A 14,664-nucleotide genomic window follows, 5' to 3' on the forward strand; every position below is an offset into this window, starting at 1 on the left:
ATCCATACTACAGCAAACTTATAAATGGGAGAGTCTATCTTTCACGCTTATACAACAAAACTGTATAACCGATTTTGATGAAACTTAGCATGTATACAATCAAAAATAAGGGATCAAATAAGCCTCTTTTACAGCTAAACTGTTGAACCGATTTTGAAGAATCTTAGCATGGAAACAATCAAAGATATGGAATTAAAACAAACCTCTTTTACAGCAAAACTGTTGAACATATTTCGATAAAATTTCGCATGGAAACAATCAAAGATATGGGATTAAACAAGCCTCTTTTACAGCAAAACTGTTGAACCAATTTCGATAAAACTTCGCATGGAAGCAAAACAAAATTTGGGGTCAAACATAAAGCTATCTTTTTTGTAAATTATTTGAATACTTGGGGTCTTACATCAGCTATTTCTAGTCTTAATAATATTTAATTTTTCCAGGAGCTACAAGCGTTAATCGCGGAACGTATTAGATGGGAGTCCGACACAGTGATCAAGGAGGTAGACGACGAGTCGTCTCCGTAAGAACTACCGACATTCTACGGGTGCTTTCTATGGTACCGACATTTCGCACCCTAGATTATTGTTGAGTATTGGGGTAGATTTCTAAAACTATGTATTTGACGTGTGAAATTTTATTTTATTATACCTAGGACGAATATTTGTGTAATGAGCACGAATAATTGTTAAGAAAGTATAGTAAGGCAGTCAGTTTTATAGTGCTGCAAAACCTTTGTGCTCACAGGCACAACGTCTTCTTTTCATTAATAACTCAATGTGATCAGTCAGTTGTTAACTGAAATACACAACATCCCACCCCTCTTCCTCCGTGATATAATGGTGATGTCGTTCGAGGCTACTAAGCGTGGGTATCGCGGATTCTATTCCCAAACGTAACAAAATTTGGTTTGGGTCACATTTGTCAAACTGGATTTAAATGTCTTACAGTGCTACAGTACTAGTAAATAATTTGTCACGTCTTATCACAAGCGACAAGAAATCTACCCCATACTTAGTCTACCATTAAGGTATTAAGTCGGTACCGATATTTATTTAACATTTAAGCGTATTAGACATTCAATGTTACCACAATTACGATATTACATTTACCGTGTAGTGAGAGTTTTTAAAACTTATGTTTATTTAAGTTAAGGGGACATAAGTCCTGCGACATTTTAAGTAAAGCCGGGCGACATCGCGCGTCGTGGCCGAATACTCATATAACACAAAAATTTTATCGACTTAAAAAAAAGAAGTCGATTTTCAAACAACGCTCATTTTTAATCTAAACTTAAAATAGTCAAACGACTCAATTGTTAACCGACTTCAAAAAAAGAGTTAGTTCTCAAATAACGCTCAATTATAAGTTACACTCATGTTTCGTGCTATCCTCATAAGTTAAACATGTATTGTACCAACGAAACTTTTGAGCATCACTTGAAATTGAGTGTAATATTGAGCATCTCTTAAAATTGAGTATCGTTTTAGTATTTGGCTATAGTGAACAAAGCTCATGTTAAGCAAAGTTCGGAAACATCGCGCAACTTCATCTGACGGCGCTAGCGACATGTTGCGGGACATTTGTTCCCTATATATCTGGAGTAATTCTTTCTTAATGTTTATTTTATGAAGGCGATTGTTAAAGAGAGAGATTTTTACAGGGCTTTATAGTATAGAGTGATTTTCTACCACTATCGAGTAAACAAAAATGTTGTATGACAAAACTGATGAGCGTCTACTACCTTGTGCTTTTTCAATAGATTTTAAATGTAAATCGTGTTATTTGATAGTATAGGAAATCGCTCTAGGTAAGGTAAGTTTGGATCAAATTGGAACAAATGTTTGTGTATATTTTACCCTTTTATGTTATAAAAGTAACGTTTTTAAAAATAAAGAATTAATGTGGCCTGTGGGATTATTAGAGAACCGTTTATCATAATTTTCTGTATAGTCGACTGTGGCAACTTTGCTACTTACGGGTGACTTTACCATGCAAGTCAAATGCCATATTTTAAGTACTTCAGATTAGGTACTTTGTATGATATTTTTCAATTTGAAAGTATTACTTTTTCTATAATATTTACTAATCAATGATATTCACAAACATTTGTTCTTTCGTATGTAAAACTTAGTATGAACAAGTCGGTGTCTTCTAGGTAACAGGGTTAACAACAAGTTCAAACAGATCGCCTTCAGTACATTTAACGTGTTTAGTTAAACGAAAATAGGATATGTTAAGACACTTAAACACCCTAATAGGCGAACAAAAATAAAAAAAACACTTAGAATTTTGAAGTTACGAAAAAGACTTGAGAAGAACTGACAATATCCTGTTTTCATTTAACAAACGCATTTTCAATCGAAATTTGTAACGAATTTTAAATCTCATTAAATAATTTCTTCCAAGAACGGTCACCGAATAAGATCTGCACTAAACATTATAACCTTACACATATTTAAATAAAAGAAAATGTGTATTTAATATTATTATACGGGAATTAACGCGAACATGAATAATACCTTGGATTATTTGCGACAACGGGTTCAACCTGGGCCGAAACGTCAAGTAATTCAAGGCGTCATATAAAAACATCTACTCCCTTATAATATAGGTAAAAAAATCATACAATAAAAAAGTTCTTAGGTGACTGTTTCTACTTAAACGGTGAATGTAAAATAGTGGATCTTCGAACTTCTTACGAATAATGGTCGCACTAACGTATATTATCTCAAATTGTTTAACTATTGTAATATAATTGTGAGTTTCAAGTGCTATAACGAGACTTTCTTTAGTTAGATAACAATTCGTAATAGTTCAAAAAATTACTTGTAAAGATATCCTCTATACAGCGGTCTTATAAAAACTACTGTATGCAATTTATTATTATTTATTATCTATTCCTATGTATATATTTCGTCGGTCTAGTACAGTGGTTCACAACCAGTGGTCCGCGGACCACCAGAGGTCCGTGGAAGTCAGAATATGGTTAAAATTAATCATTTTCAGGATGATTACACTTTATTTTTAATATAGTTACGAAGTGGTCCCTGCTAGCAAGAACAAAATAAAAGTGGTCCCGGTCTACGAAAAGGTTGGGAATCCCTGGTCTAGTAAAAGAACAAAATATTATAGGACATTTTGTTATACGTACAAAAATACCGTACCTACATGACTTTTCAAATCAATTAGTTGGAAATTTTAAATGTCATGTCGTTGCACATTTTATAAGGTACGCGTAGTATAGCACGGTACGAAGAATGATTTACCCCCGGTTTCTGAGTACATTTAGCGGTAGTTTATCTATACAATAGCGTTTTTTTATAGGAGATTAAACGCTATTGAATAGATAAACTACAGTTATGTGTATCTCAGAAACTGGGGGTTAGAAGTTATTTTTTTAGACGTGATTTTGAAATAATATCCCGACTTGAAACTCACAAAGTCAGTTTAGTCATCTACCTCACACATAGTATTCCATTCTATGTAAGTTAGACTACGACTATCAATTATTTGACTAGTATTAATAGCTTCTTAGGCTTTCATAGTGGGGGTGATGGCATACCTTGAATTAAACAACAGTAGAAAAAGGACTTAAGTGATGTTAAATTGATAACAAGTTGTATCTTTTTACGTCTGAGGTCGAAAGCTGATTGAAATGATTTTTATTTTTAAATATTGTACTCAAATTTCAATAGGAATAAGATATGGCTAATGGCTATAGATTGGTGATTTTTATTGTTTACATTTTCGAAAAAGTATTCGGGTATCATTGAGATGAAAGTTTACGGCGTGCAAAATGCTTAGTTTGGGGACCGCTTGTTAATATTCCGTGCTTTAGAGGGCACGTTAAAATTCGGTCCTGCTTGATGTTTAAGATAATAGTCGTTAAGCCATATCAGAGATCTTAAGACAGCTTGACGAACTGCATAATTATTCATAATGAGACTGCCTCCGTGGCGCAGTGGTTAAGGTCACCACGCCGCTACCATTGCGTCGGAAGGTCGTGGGTTCGATTCCCACACGTAACAATTATTTGTGCCATCCACAAATATTTTTTTTGGGTCTGGTTGTGCTTTGTGTGCGTTGTTTATGTGTTTGTAAAAGGCCCCGCGACACAAGAGCAATTCTTGATGCGGGAGTTGTCTTGTTTAATTACACAATTATAAATAAAAATAACTTCAAGTAATGCCATCATTCCAAATAGGCCTAGTCTTCCGTGAAATACTCTTAACTGTTGTGAATATATACTGTTACTATGTTATTCGTGGTTTACCTACGTCTTGGGCAACTTTGCCCGCTCTAGGTAGCTGCCCACAGTTCGGGCAACTTAGTCCACTATCGGTGATTGCCTAAAAATTGGACAACTTTGCCCGCTTTAGGTAACTGCCTGTATCTTGGACAACATTGCCCACTCTGGGTAACGTTACCAATTCTTGGGTATTTAAGCCCTATATTAATATTATACTGAATTTGAAATTCTTGTAGCTTTTTAGTTGGGTGGGAGATAGTTTCTGACATGTTTAATGGCAAAGTTGTCAAAGCCATTTGAAGTGCTTAAAAATTTACGGCTATAAAACAATAGTAAACTACTACTGGAGCTGTAATTAATAATGTCATTTCTACCTTCCACCGTAACATTGGAAAACCGACCTTATTTGCATAACATATCAAAGCAGAAATAAAAATATTTCTTTCAACCGATCCGTACACAGAGGATTATTGAAATTATACGTAATAGTTATTTTTAAAAACACGCTATTTTTCGTGAATTAGTATAGATAACTACACGGTACAGTATGCTATTGAAATGAGCTAATAAGTGACTATATTTTGTTTGAAATTATGGTTAACTGAATGATAAAACAAAAGAAAATAAAAGCTTGTACCCTTTCCTTGGATGTAATCTATCACCTAGCTAAATATTATCCAAATCGGTTGAGCGGTTTTCACGTCAAAGATGCATAACAAAGTGTCAGATTTATAATATTAACACGGATATTTACTATTTAATACATTTTATTGGCTCGTTCCAATAGCTACGTTTCGTTAAAGCAAGATTTTAGCAAAAGACGCCTTATTTTTCAGCTTTTAATCTAAAATGAGGCTTGTTTCAAGGCTTTATTTTAGATATAAGCCTGTATATTTAGCTGGGTTTAGTAAGAAGAAATATACTTATGGTAGGTTAATATATAATCGGCTAGATAGCTTAGTTTAGTGCCACTATATGCTAGTTGTTTTATATTTGCGAAATATGTGGCAAAGTTGGCAACGCAAATGCGGCAAAGTTGATATCACTTTAAATGGGGCAAAGATGACATAAGCGGAAATGTGGCACAGTTGACGTTTTGTATTTTGATAGAATTCGGAAATATGATCTAAAAAAAGGTGATCTTCAAGTCATGTCATGGCTGCTATGTTGCTTATACGTATTATGTAGGTATCTAGTATCTACATTTCAGTCTCTCTGAAGAATGTGAATTCATTTCGCAAATATAAAACAAGTTGTAGCACATCAGCAATACGTCCTAAGTCTATTAATTGTGGAACACTTCTTATGGTTGAACACTTCAAATATCGGTCGAACTAAACAAGAAACAAAACAGTTGAGATCAGACTTTCATGCTTTAAAGAGTATGTAAATTTATCGGTCCCGCGTCTGAACTCTTGTCTGTCGTGTCGGTTATCCGTCCCACCAGACTATGAGAGTGATGGAATAGAGAGTGTGCCTGTGTTTTGGATCATTCCATGTACACGGCCGTTGAATATTAGCCAGGGAGACATTATTATTAAGGAAATATGCTTTATAACGAAAATAATGCGCTAAAACGAGAAAATAGCATAACATCGAGATTAAAGCATTATGACGAGCAAATAGGATTTCGGTATAATTACTTATTTAGTAAACGAAAATGGCACTCTAATGAGAAAATAGCCGAATAATAACGAAAAATTATTGAACGAGGAAAAGAGCATTTTAACATAAAAATAGAATTTCATTACTTCTTTAGTAAACGAGATATTTTCCTATGTTTTGTAGTTCGGCCGATATATTAAGTATTCCAAGCAACGTAACCGTCTTAGATGATACACGAACTTGTAATATATGTATAACTTTCTTATATCATGAACACCGCTATACTGCCTTCACTGCTCCTAAACTTTTATATTATTTATAACACTTTCATATTGTCGTGTAAATTCAATAAAAATATGCTATATACCCACCGAAACCGCAATTATCGATGTACTTGTAGTACATCGATAATTGCGGTTTCGGTGGGTGTTTAAGGGAGGTTCAAGATATGCTTATTTGAATACGGGGATGTTTTTGGGGTTATAGTTAATAGTTCCCCTTTAACTAGCTGTTACCTGTGGCTACGGCCGTGGTGTGAGGACAACTCAATATACACACTTTCATATAACATTTATTTTTATTGAATACTAGCTGACCCGCGCAACTTCGCTTGCGTCACATAAGAGAGAATGGGTCAAAATTTTCCCTGTCTTTGTAACGTTTTTCGCTGGTACTCTGTTCAAATTGGTAGTAGCGTGATGATTTATAGCCTATAACCTTCCTCAATAAATGGACTATCTAATACTGAAAGAATTTTTCAAATCGGACCGGTAGTTCCTGAGATTAGCGCGTTCAAACAAACAAACAAACAAACAAACAAACTATTCAGCTTTATAATATTAGTATAGATATTAATAACCGCAGATTTTATTTGCTTAAAGTTGTTTGAACTCAAGTCAAAAAATCATGAATCAACATATTTTATTCTTTTTTTATATGGATAATGAAATATTGAATTTACACGACAATTAACGTGAAGTTAACGAAAGACAAAATATATTTAAGAAATATCGAAATAATTTTAATCGTCTCTAATATTAACCAAAGACAATGTTTTTTTTATAACAAAACTATGGTTGTATTTTAAATATTAAATATTCTTATTTTTAAAGCTACTGAATTATTATCTAATATTATACAGAAATGGACGCAAAATAAAGCTGTAAAACCTTATATTGCTGGACGTTTCGGCACAGGTAACTGGCCGTGGTCGCAAGTTAAGTAAATATTAGATAATAATCATGCACCGCGAAAGTTTAAGTCTTGTTTTGACCACTTCTGAATAAGTGTCAAATAGTTAATCCGATGGATGTCACTTTATCCAGCAGATTGGTTATCTGGCTCTTATTAAACTTTATTCATTTAATCCTTCGTTTCTAAAACGTTATATATTTTTAGGCAGTTTTACTTTTCATATTATTTTAATATGCTTAAGTTTACAATTTTATTTCGAAAGCACAATAGATGGAATTACGTATATTGTTATTCAGACTTGAACTGTGCGTCTACTGCATCGAAATCGAAGCGCACTGATCGTAAAGATTTGTCAATATGCATTAATTTCCATATACTATACTCAACAGTGGGTAGAAATGAGCTGAATATAGAGATATATAATATAGATTAATTTCTGTGGCGCCGAAGTGTCGATCCTGTGAACCTAGTACCCTAGAATAAGGTTCAGTAATAAGGGTTGCCTACTCCTATATTTTTTTATTTATGTGGCTAAACAATGTTTTCGTTTCAGTTTATTAAGTATAGACAGTTTATGTATAGAAATTAATACAAAGTACCAGATCCTTACGGCCCATACGCTTCGATTTCAACGCAGTAGGTTGGCCGCGTAGTTTTAAAACCAGTATTGAAAGTCGATATTTTAAGCTTATTTTTATACAAATCTTATACATTTTGTTGATTAATTTTGTAGCCAATTATACATTTAATAATGAATAATAACTGAGATGTTAATATTTGTTGTATGCTTATTTAATAATAGGTTGTTTTGTCAGCAATAAAATTGCTTTTAATTGTGAAGTTGTTGGTCTGTATCATAGAGGAATTAAATAGAGTAGAGAAGTAGACCTTATCTATCCTTTGGTTAGGGAAAGATTAAGAATCGTGATACGCTGTCTCCCTCTACTCGAGCATGTGCTAGTTATTAATGGATTGCTGTGGAAAACAAAAGCTTAATTCTGCTGGCGTCTGTAGAGAAAGGAAACAGAGTAGCACAATCTACTTCCTTTTGTAACGTTCTGATATCTCTCCAGTGATAACCAAGCCTGCTCATATTTTACATACCTCTATAGATACTTACTATAGTATTTGCTATTCGTCTTTGCTGTTTATCGAGTTTTACAGCTCTGACTCATACTACTTAATAAGAATGAATGACACAGCATGACAGATACGCTAATATAAGTAACCAAGTGAGATATTATAGTACGCGTACAACTCTTGCTATGTACAGACACACAAAGTTAAGTGGCGCGTTTCTGTTGTATAGTTTATAGCATGTGTTGTGATTTTGTTTGGAAAATACTGTTTATTATTGTCTGCATTTTATGCTGTATATTTGATATTATTATAATTTTATAAAACAATTTATAACTAATGGTGCAAACTCGTTATGCTATTTATAATATGCTATTGCTATATGCTTATAGCAGTTATCATTTTATCTCGACGAATATTATTTTTGTGGGAATAAATGAATATATTTTGAAAATGTAATAATTAGAGGTAAATAATAATATATACTAAGTGTTGTGATGATTATGATATATTTAATATAGCGTTAAAGACATGCACTCCAGTTTTTTAGTGCTAGAGCACAATACGATTAGTTTTTAGTACAGTGGCGGGCAAAATAAAGATACATTATTTTATCAAAACGTTGTGAGATTCAGGAGTTTTCAACATAAATGTTATTCTTATTTTTAGTAAAATACTTTTCTTGAGACGAAGTATTAACTATTGTTTTAATGTTTTGCCGTCGCGGGTCGGCGTGTAACGAAAAGTAAGCTTTAAGATTTTATTCAAATCAACGGTCGTTTCCACGTGAAAGAATTACAAAGAAACGAACACATGTCCAAATTTATAACATTCTTAGAGTATGGATACCTAAAATCGCCCTCAGAATAAAGTAGTTAATTAAACGGCTCCGTGGCGCAGTGTACGCGTGTCGTAAGTTCGATTCCCAGACGGCCACTACCCGTGAGTCATAGTCCTAGGATCGATTCCCACACGAAACAAATATTTGCGTGACCCACAGACAGTAGTTTCGTGTCTAGTCGTGATTAGTGTCCGTTGTTGTTTGTGAGAGACACAAGAGTAAATCTTAGTGCGTGAGTTAAAATCTTTTTTTGCTATTTATATATTAATAAATAGCAAAAAAAGATTTTAGGAATTTATCTTCCGTTTTCAACATTTTTTCATTTATTTTGTTCGCCACTGTCTAATAGTGTCTAATCAAGGCATAGTGTATAGAGCACGCGATTGTAAAGTGATTATGTGAATCTACGCTAGCTGTACAACATTTGTGATATACTTTATGAATTTACGTTGCGACATGTTTTTGATTTATCTATTAAATTAGTGTGGATATTTGACTTGTTTTATTTTTCCCCTGTTTCATGGAGATGAAATATTCTTACTTGGACTAACTGAAGAAAAACATTGTGATGAAACTTTGCATACTTAAAAGTTCTTTGATACAGGTCCTTCTGCTTGGAAAAAATCTAAGGTAAAAAGAGTATCTTGTATTGATACAGGTAATAAACTATCTATTTCGTTGAAAGAAATTCAGCAGTTGTTTGTTCAAAGTTCAAAACATACTTTCACATTTACAATATTAGGATATAACATTATACTCGGAGTATTGCAAACATGCGAACTATGTACTACGAAACCATAATAAGAATGCAGCAATACGTGAGTGCGAGCGGGAGAGTACATTAAAATTAAATATGTGGCGTTGTACGCACATTTATAATAGCCCGAATATACAAATATTGATTTAATAAAAATAAGTACATTGTTGACTTAATAATGATATATTTACAATAATTACAAACAATAAATATTGCATACTCAGCATACATTACATAGGTATTTACAATTGTTATTTAATTATAACCACAACAATTTACAATAATAACAGTACAACATTCTACTTTATTCCTTCAATTTTGATATTTACAATAAAACAAAATATGTTGCCACTCAAGAAAAAAGTATTTTTCTATGCACCAACTCTGACAAAGGCCTGTACTAAGTGACGTTTTTAGGTCTCTGTCTACCCCTATAGGAAAAAGGCGTAATATGTATTTATGTATGTAACACAGACGAAGGCCGTTTCTAAAAATCGCTTTTTATAAATTATATTGTTAATTAGGCTTAGCGTTCTGCATTATTCGAGACTGTACTGTAATTTAATTTATCAGATGTATGCCTAAACCTTCGGGTATAATGAGCGTGATATTATAGGTATGTAGGTGCTAAACTAATACAACTTGGCTGAATTAAGTGAGTGGCAACATTTTAGTAGTTTTCGTTTTACGACAAATATAAAATGATACAAACTACAAATAATATCTAATAATCTTTAAGTATGCATATTATTACATTTTACTTTTCGAAACCGCATATTTAATAGTTATTGGGTGTAAGGAAATTAGTCTTTCTTGCTTCATACATAGAAATTAGTACCAAATTTTCACAAGAGCAAAAACTGCATTGGACCGTCACATTTTTAGAAACATTATGTTAATTTATTGTTAGGAAGACAAAGCTTTTTAATACATATTAAATTCGTTTATATTTTATAAATACGCAGTAATTTAATTACCCTTTATATTTTCGAAAGCAAATTATTAAGCTAAGTCGTTTATCAAAATCTTTCGGCCGCGAAACCGATCGGAAACATTCGGGCGTAGTCGTAAGCGTTCGGTATACTTCGGAAAATTTTGCTTTGGTCTTAAAAACTGAATCATGATTATATGCAACAGCCTCTATGATCCATTATTTATATTTAAAAGCCCCTTTGATCCCAGCAGTAGTGTATGCAACTCATCACAAGGTCCTGGCTATGTTTGCAAGCTCAGGAAAAGGGCAAGTAGGTTTTTTTAATTCCATGATCTCAAAAGTAGCCCTGAGTTTGGTATGTCCAATATTCTTGCTATAGACTCATATTACCTAGGACCAATATCATAGACAGCCTAAATTGGGTTATTTCATACACTTTAGCCACCACTGAGTATAACAGGCCTTGAGTTACAAAACTAATATTTTAATCATGTCTTTGCTACTTCAATTTCCTTCCAACAACTGTTTCCATATATACAAAGCAACATCAACTATTAATCAGTTTCATAAATCCACTTTAGCTCCAATATTGCTCAAGGGTATAGCTTGCAGTTCAGTTCGGAGACATAAAAACTCTCCTGCCACGCAGGTGATGCATGCACATGATACTGAGAGAGCCCACCAAGAAAATGTGGTTGGAAATGAACCGTTGTAAAGCCAGCAGGCGAGGAGATGAATGCCGTGGTATGTGCAACTGAAACGGAAAAGTAAATTTTATTTTGGTGTTACACTGAAGGGATGGCTTGAAGTCCTCCATGTTGCCTAAGTGTAAGTCACAGGCATAGAATTTCTTCAAGAACTGTTTTAAATAGTCTTAACTTGTAAGGTTTCCCAAACTGCAGTGACTGATTTAATGCAATAATAAAAGAAATCCCTTGCTATATTGTACTAGACTAGGATTAAATTACTTGTGTAAGAAGACAGTTATAGCAGGTGATTATCATTTAAGGAATCGCTTAATATACTTTATTTATATAGTCTATGCGGGAACCTTGAACAACTTGAGTGGGAGGAGAATGCTTATATTGCTTAGCTATTACGGAATAATAACTTTAAAATATCGTAAAGTAAAATAAATTCAACTTATAAATATAATTAGTATATATGTAACAAGTTATTTTAGCTTATTTTAATGTTATTAAGATACAGTACCTGAAGTCCAAGCACAGTTTAGTTCTGCCAACAATAGTCCACAGCGCGAACGCTCCAATGATTGCATTCAACACAAATGCAAAGATGACCGAACGACCTTCATTGTCTCGTACATGTATCTCCTGAAAATTGCAAATACATACTTTAAAAAAGAAGCCTGAAACCTTTCCTGGGACTTTACCTATCAATTGGCCTTCTTTTAACTAAATCAGTGTAGTTGTTTTCTTATGAAAGAAAGACCAACAACAATAAACATACATTTACAATAATATGTAGACATTATAAAGCATAAGTAGAGACATTATACTCTTTGCCATAGCTAATGAGTTTTCAGCAGAAACCTAGCACAATTTTGAGACTCCATACCCCTAACCTTAACTAATGAGTTCTCGTCAAAAACACAGGACAACTGGGTCTCTATCTGGGCCATACTTCTAAGACTGTACAGAAAATTACGTAGCCTCTAAAAATTGTTTATCGGTACGTAAAGCTAGTCAAATTAGTCTGTAGTCTGCTTTACCAGTACTAGTTTGATACTTCATTGAGAGATATAACAACCTACAAAGATTAATTTGGTCTCCGTAGCTGCTGCATAATACAGAGACGACGTACATCCAAAATACTAAAGTAAACAAACACCTACAAAGTGACTCACATGGTACTCAAAGATGTGATCCAACGTCCTTGTAGATCCCGTCAGATCTTGCATTAGAGCGATTATTATACACAAACTGCAGTACAAAACAGACTGCATGGACACTATTTGAGACACAATCAAGCAGGGATCCCATTGCGTGTAGCGAAATGAACCTGTCAGCTTCTTAATTTTCGACATTTTTATCACAATTATTTACACAAAACCATGAATTTTTTCACTAATATAACTGTTTGTTTATGTCGGTAGCACTCTGTAAGGCTGTTTTCTGATTTCTTTCAGTTTAATTGTGAACATATGGATGTATTTTTATGAAATTTTCGTGAACAAAACTTTTATTTGATAATATCCGATGACAAGTGAAGTTCCAACACTTCTGACACGAATGGAGTTGCCATTTGTAGATTTTTTGTTTCCTAATTTTGCTTTTAGTCTGCCATATAATTCTCACAGTTGGTCCAAATTTCATTCTGAAAATATTTTAAATAAGCCATCTTATTGCTAGCTGTTTTTAGTGATCTCTTAAAGTTATTTTCGCAGACAAGTTATTGCACTCATATACACAAAACATTTCCACTATTAAAAGTAAAATGATCAGTTGGCAATCTAAAATTTAGCTGTCAAACAAATATGTAAAAAAATAAAATAATATCATGCTTCGGATTCGAAATATGGTATTTATAGCATTCACAGTTGGTTAGGAAAAAAATATGATGTGTTCTGTGGGAACTACTCTATTACGCTTTTTTGTTATAGAACATAAAATTTTCCAAAAAAATAAACTATCCTTGCCACTATGTGATATACTTATAATGGCGCCATCTAGTGACGCTAAACCAAGAGTTCTGCATAGTGTCTGAGCAAGAGCATTCGCCCGGTAAAAATCTTTCCTTTAAATTGGAGGAACACAAAAACCCTTACCATAAAAATAAAAAGAAATATTTTATAGTCAATAGAAACTACATACTCGGTTTACTAAATAGAGTCAAATAATTTTACTAACCATATTAGACAAGTAGGTAGAGGATGGTTTTTTGGGTAGGTTTAAGTATCTACTTGAATTGTATTCATATTTTGGTGGCCATGGCCATCGGTTACGCCTCATAAAACTCATTTATTGTTCGTAGTTTCTTAGTTTCTCAAGGCCGCATTTTTATTGTGAGGCAACCATACCATGCCATAGTAAACAGTCAAAGTGTTGAGAAGCTTGTGGTTTAGCGTCTCATTCAAAATGTCTCCAAAGTATATTATAAGTCGGTCCTGGTTATTGCCAATCAAACAATGTACTATATCAAAGACATCTATTTGTTATTGTTAGACGTTAATCCTCTAAAAGTCTAAATAGCTGTATTAGTTTTGATGGAACTTTCCTAAGGAGTAGGTACCTAACTTACGTAGTTTCTCAAAAATACCCATCGTTGCGTATAGCTAGTCATAATAGTCTGTTGTTTATACTGAAAGTAATCTATCAAGACTGCGTCATGCATTAATTATGTAGTTGCTTAGAAGATATCATTAATCACCGCATTATAATATTACTATGTTGGAAGCTAATATTTGCACATTACTTATGAATACAGTATAATGATCATCATCAAAAGATATAAAAATTAAAGGCAATTTAAGTGCAACACTATATTTATGATAACCATTTGATAGCCACTATGCTATACATTGTTTTCTTCCTGTGAATAAAATGATTAACACGTTACGTCAAAGCAGCAATGAACTGAAAAGTGACCATCAAATTGACGTACCTACCTAGTTGTCAATTGAGATACGTTAAAAGCCCGCTGGACATTGTATTCCGTTACCTCACACTTTTACCTATGCCGCTTTTCCCATTTTAACTCAAGATGTATGCCTACGTGTAATCTATTACATCCCATAATTAAAGCAAAAGCCGGCTTATGACTATGTAGGTAATTTGCAAATATTAACATAGCATTGCACAAACACAAGCTATATACATACATCATACATACATACACATACATGTTTTAAACGCCCGCGTCGCTCCCGTTAGTGTGTTTACCGCTAAATTAATCATAGATTACGTGTTTACTTTTCGTCATAAAATTTCTTAAAGCAATAGTCATCTCTTACAGCGAACTGAAGTGCATTATCTTTTGTGTAC

At 33.3% G+C, this 14,664-nt stretch overlaps 2 protein-coding genes across 5 annotated transcripts in view; one reads left to right on the forward strand and one right to left on the reverse strand.

The window, feature by feature from the left end:
- LOC142982533 (mannosylglucosyl-3-phosphoglycerate phosphatase) overlaps positions 1-9,460 on the forward strand; it is a 33,972-nt gene extending 24,512 nt beyond the window's left edge. For 3 of the 4 annotated variants that reach the window (XM_076129065.1, XM_076129066.1, XM_076129063.1), the window contains one exon: positions 444-9,460. In XM_076129065.1, coding sequence (XP_075985180.1) covers positions 444-527 — 84 coding nt within the window. In that variant the 3' untranslated portion in view covers positions 528-9,460. The remainder of the gene's footprint in view (positions 1-443) is intronic. The other variant, XM_076129064.1, reaches the window with a different exon arrangement.
- Positions 9,461-9,890: 430 nt separating this feature from the next.
- On the reverse strand, positions 9,891-12,910 carry Sys1 (Sys1 golgi trafficking protein). Its single transcript, XM_076129068.1, has 3 exons — positions 12,528-12,910; positions 11,873-11,994; positions 9,891-11,414 (listed from the first exon to the last, which is right to left on the reverse strand). The coding sequence occupies exons 1-3, from the start codon at positions 12,705-12,707 to the stop codon at positions 11,225-11,227; spliced, it is 492 nt and encodes a 163-aa protein (XP_075985183.1). The 5' UTR covers positions 12,708-12,910; the 3' UTR covers positions 9,891-11,224.
- Between the last annotated feature and the right edge of the window lie 1,754 nt (positions 12,911-14,664).

This window comes from Anticarsia gemmatalis, chromosome 22 (assembly GCF_050436995.1).
Source record: "Anticarsia gemmatalis isolate Benzon Research Colony breed Stoneville strain chromosome 22, ilAntGemm2 primary, whole genome shotgun sequence".
NCBI classification, from domain to species: Eukaryota; Metazoa; Arthropoda; class Insecta; order Lepidoptera; family Erebidae; genus Anticarsia; species Anticarsia gemmatalis.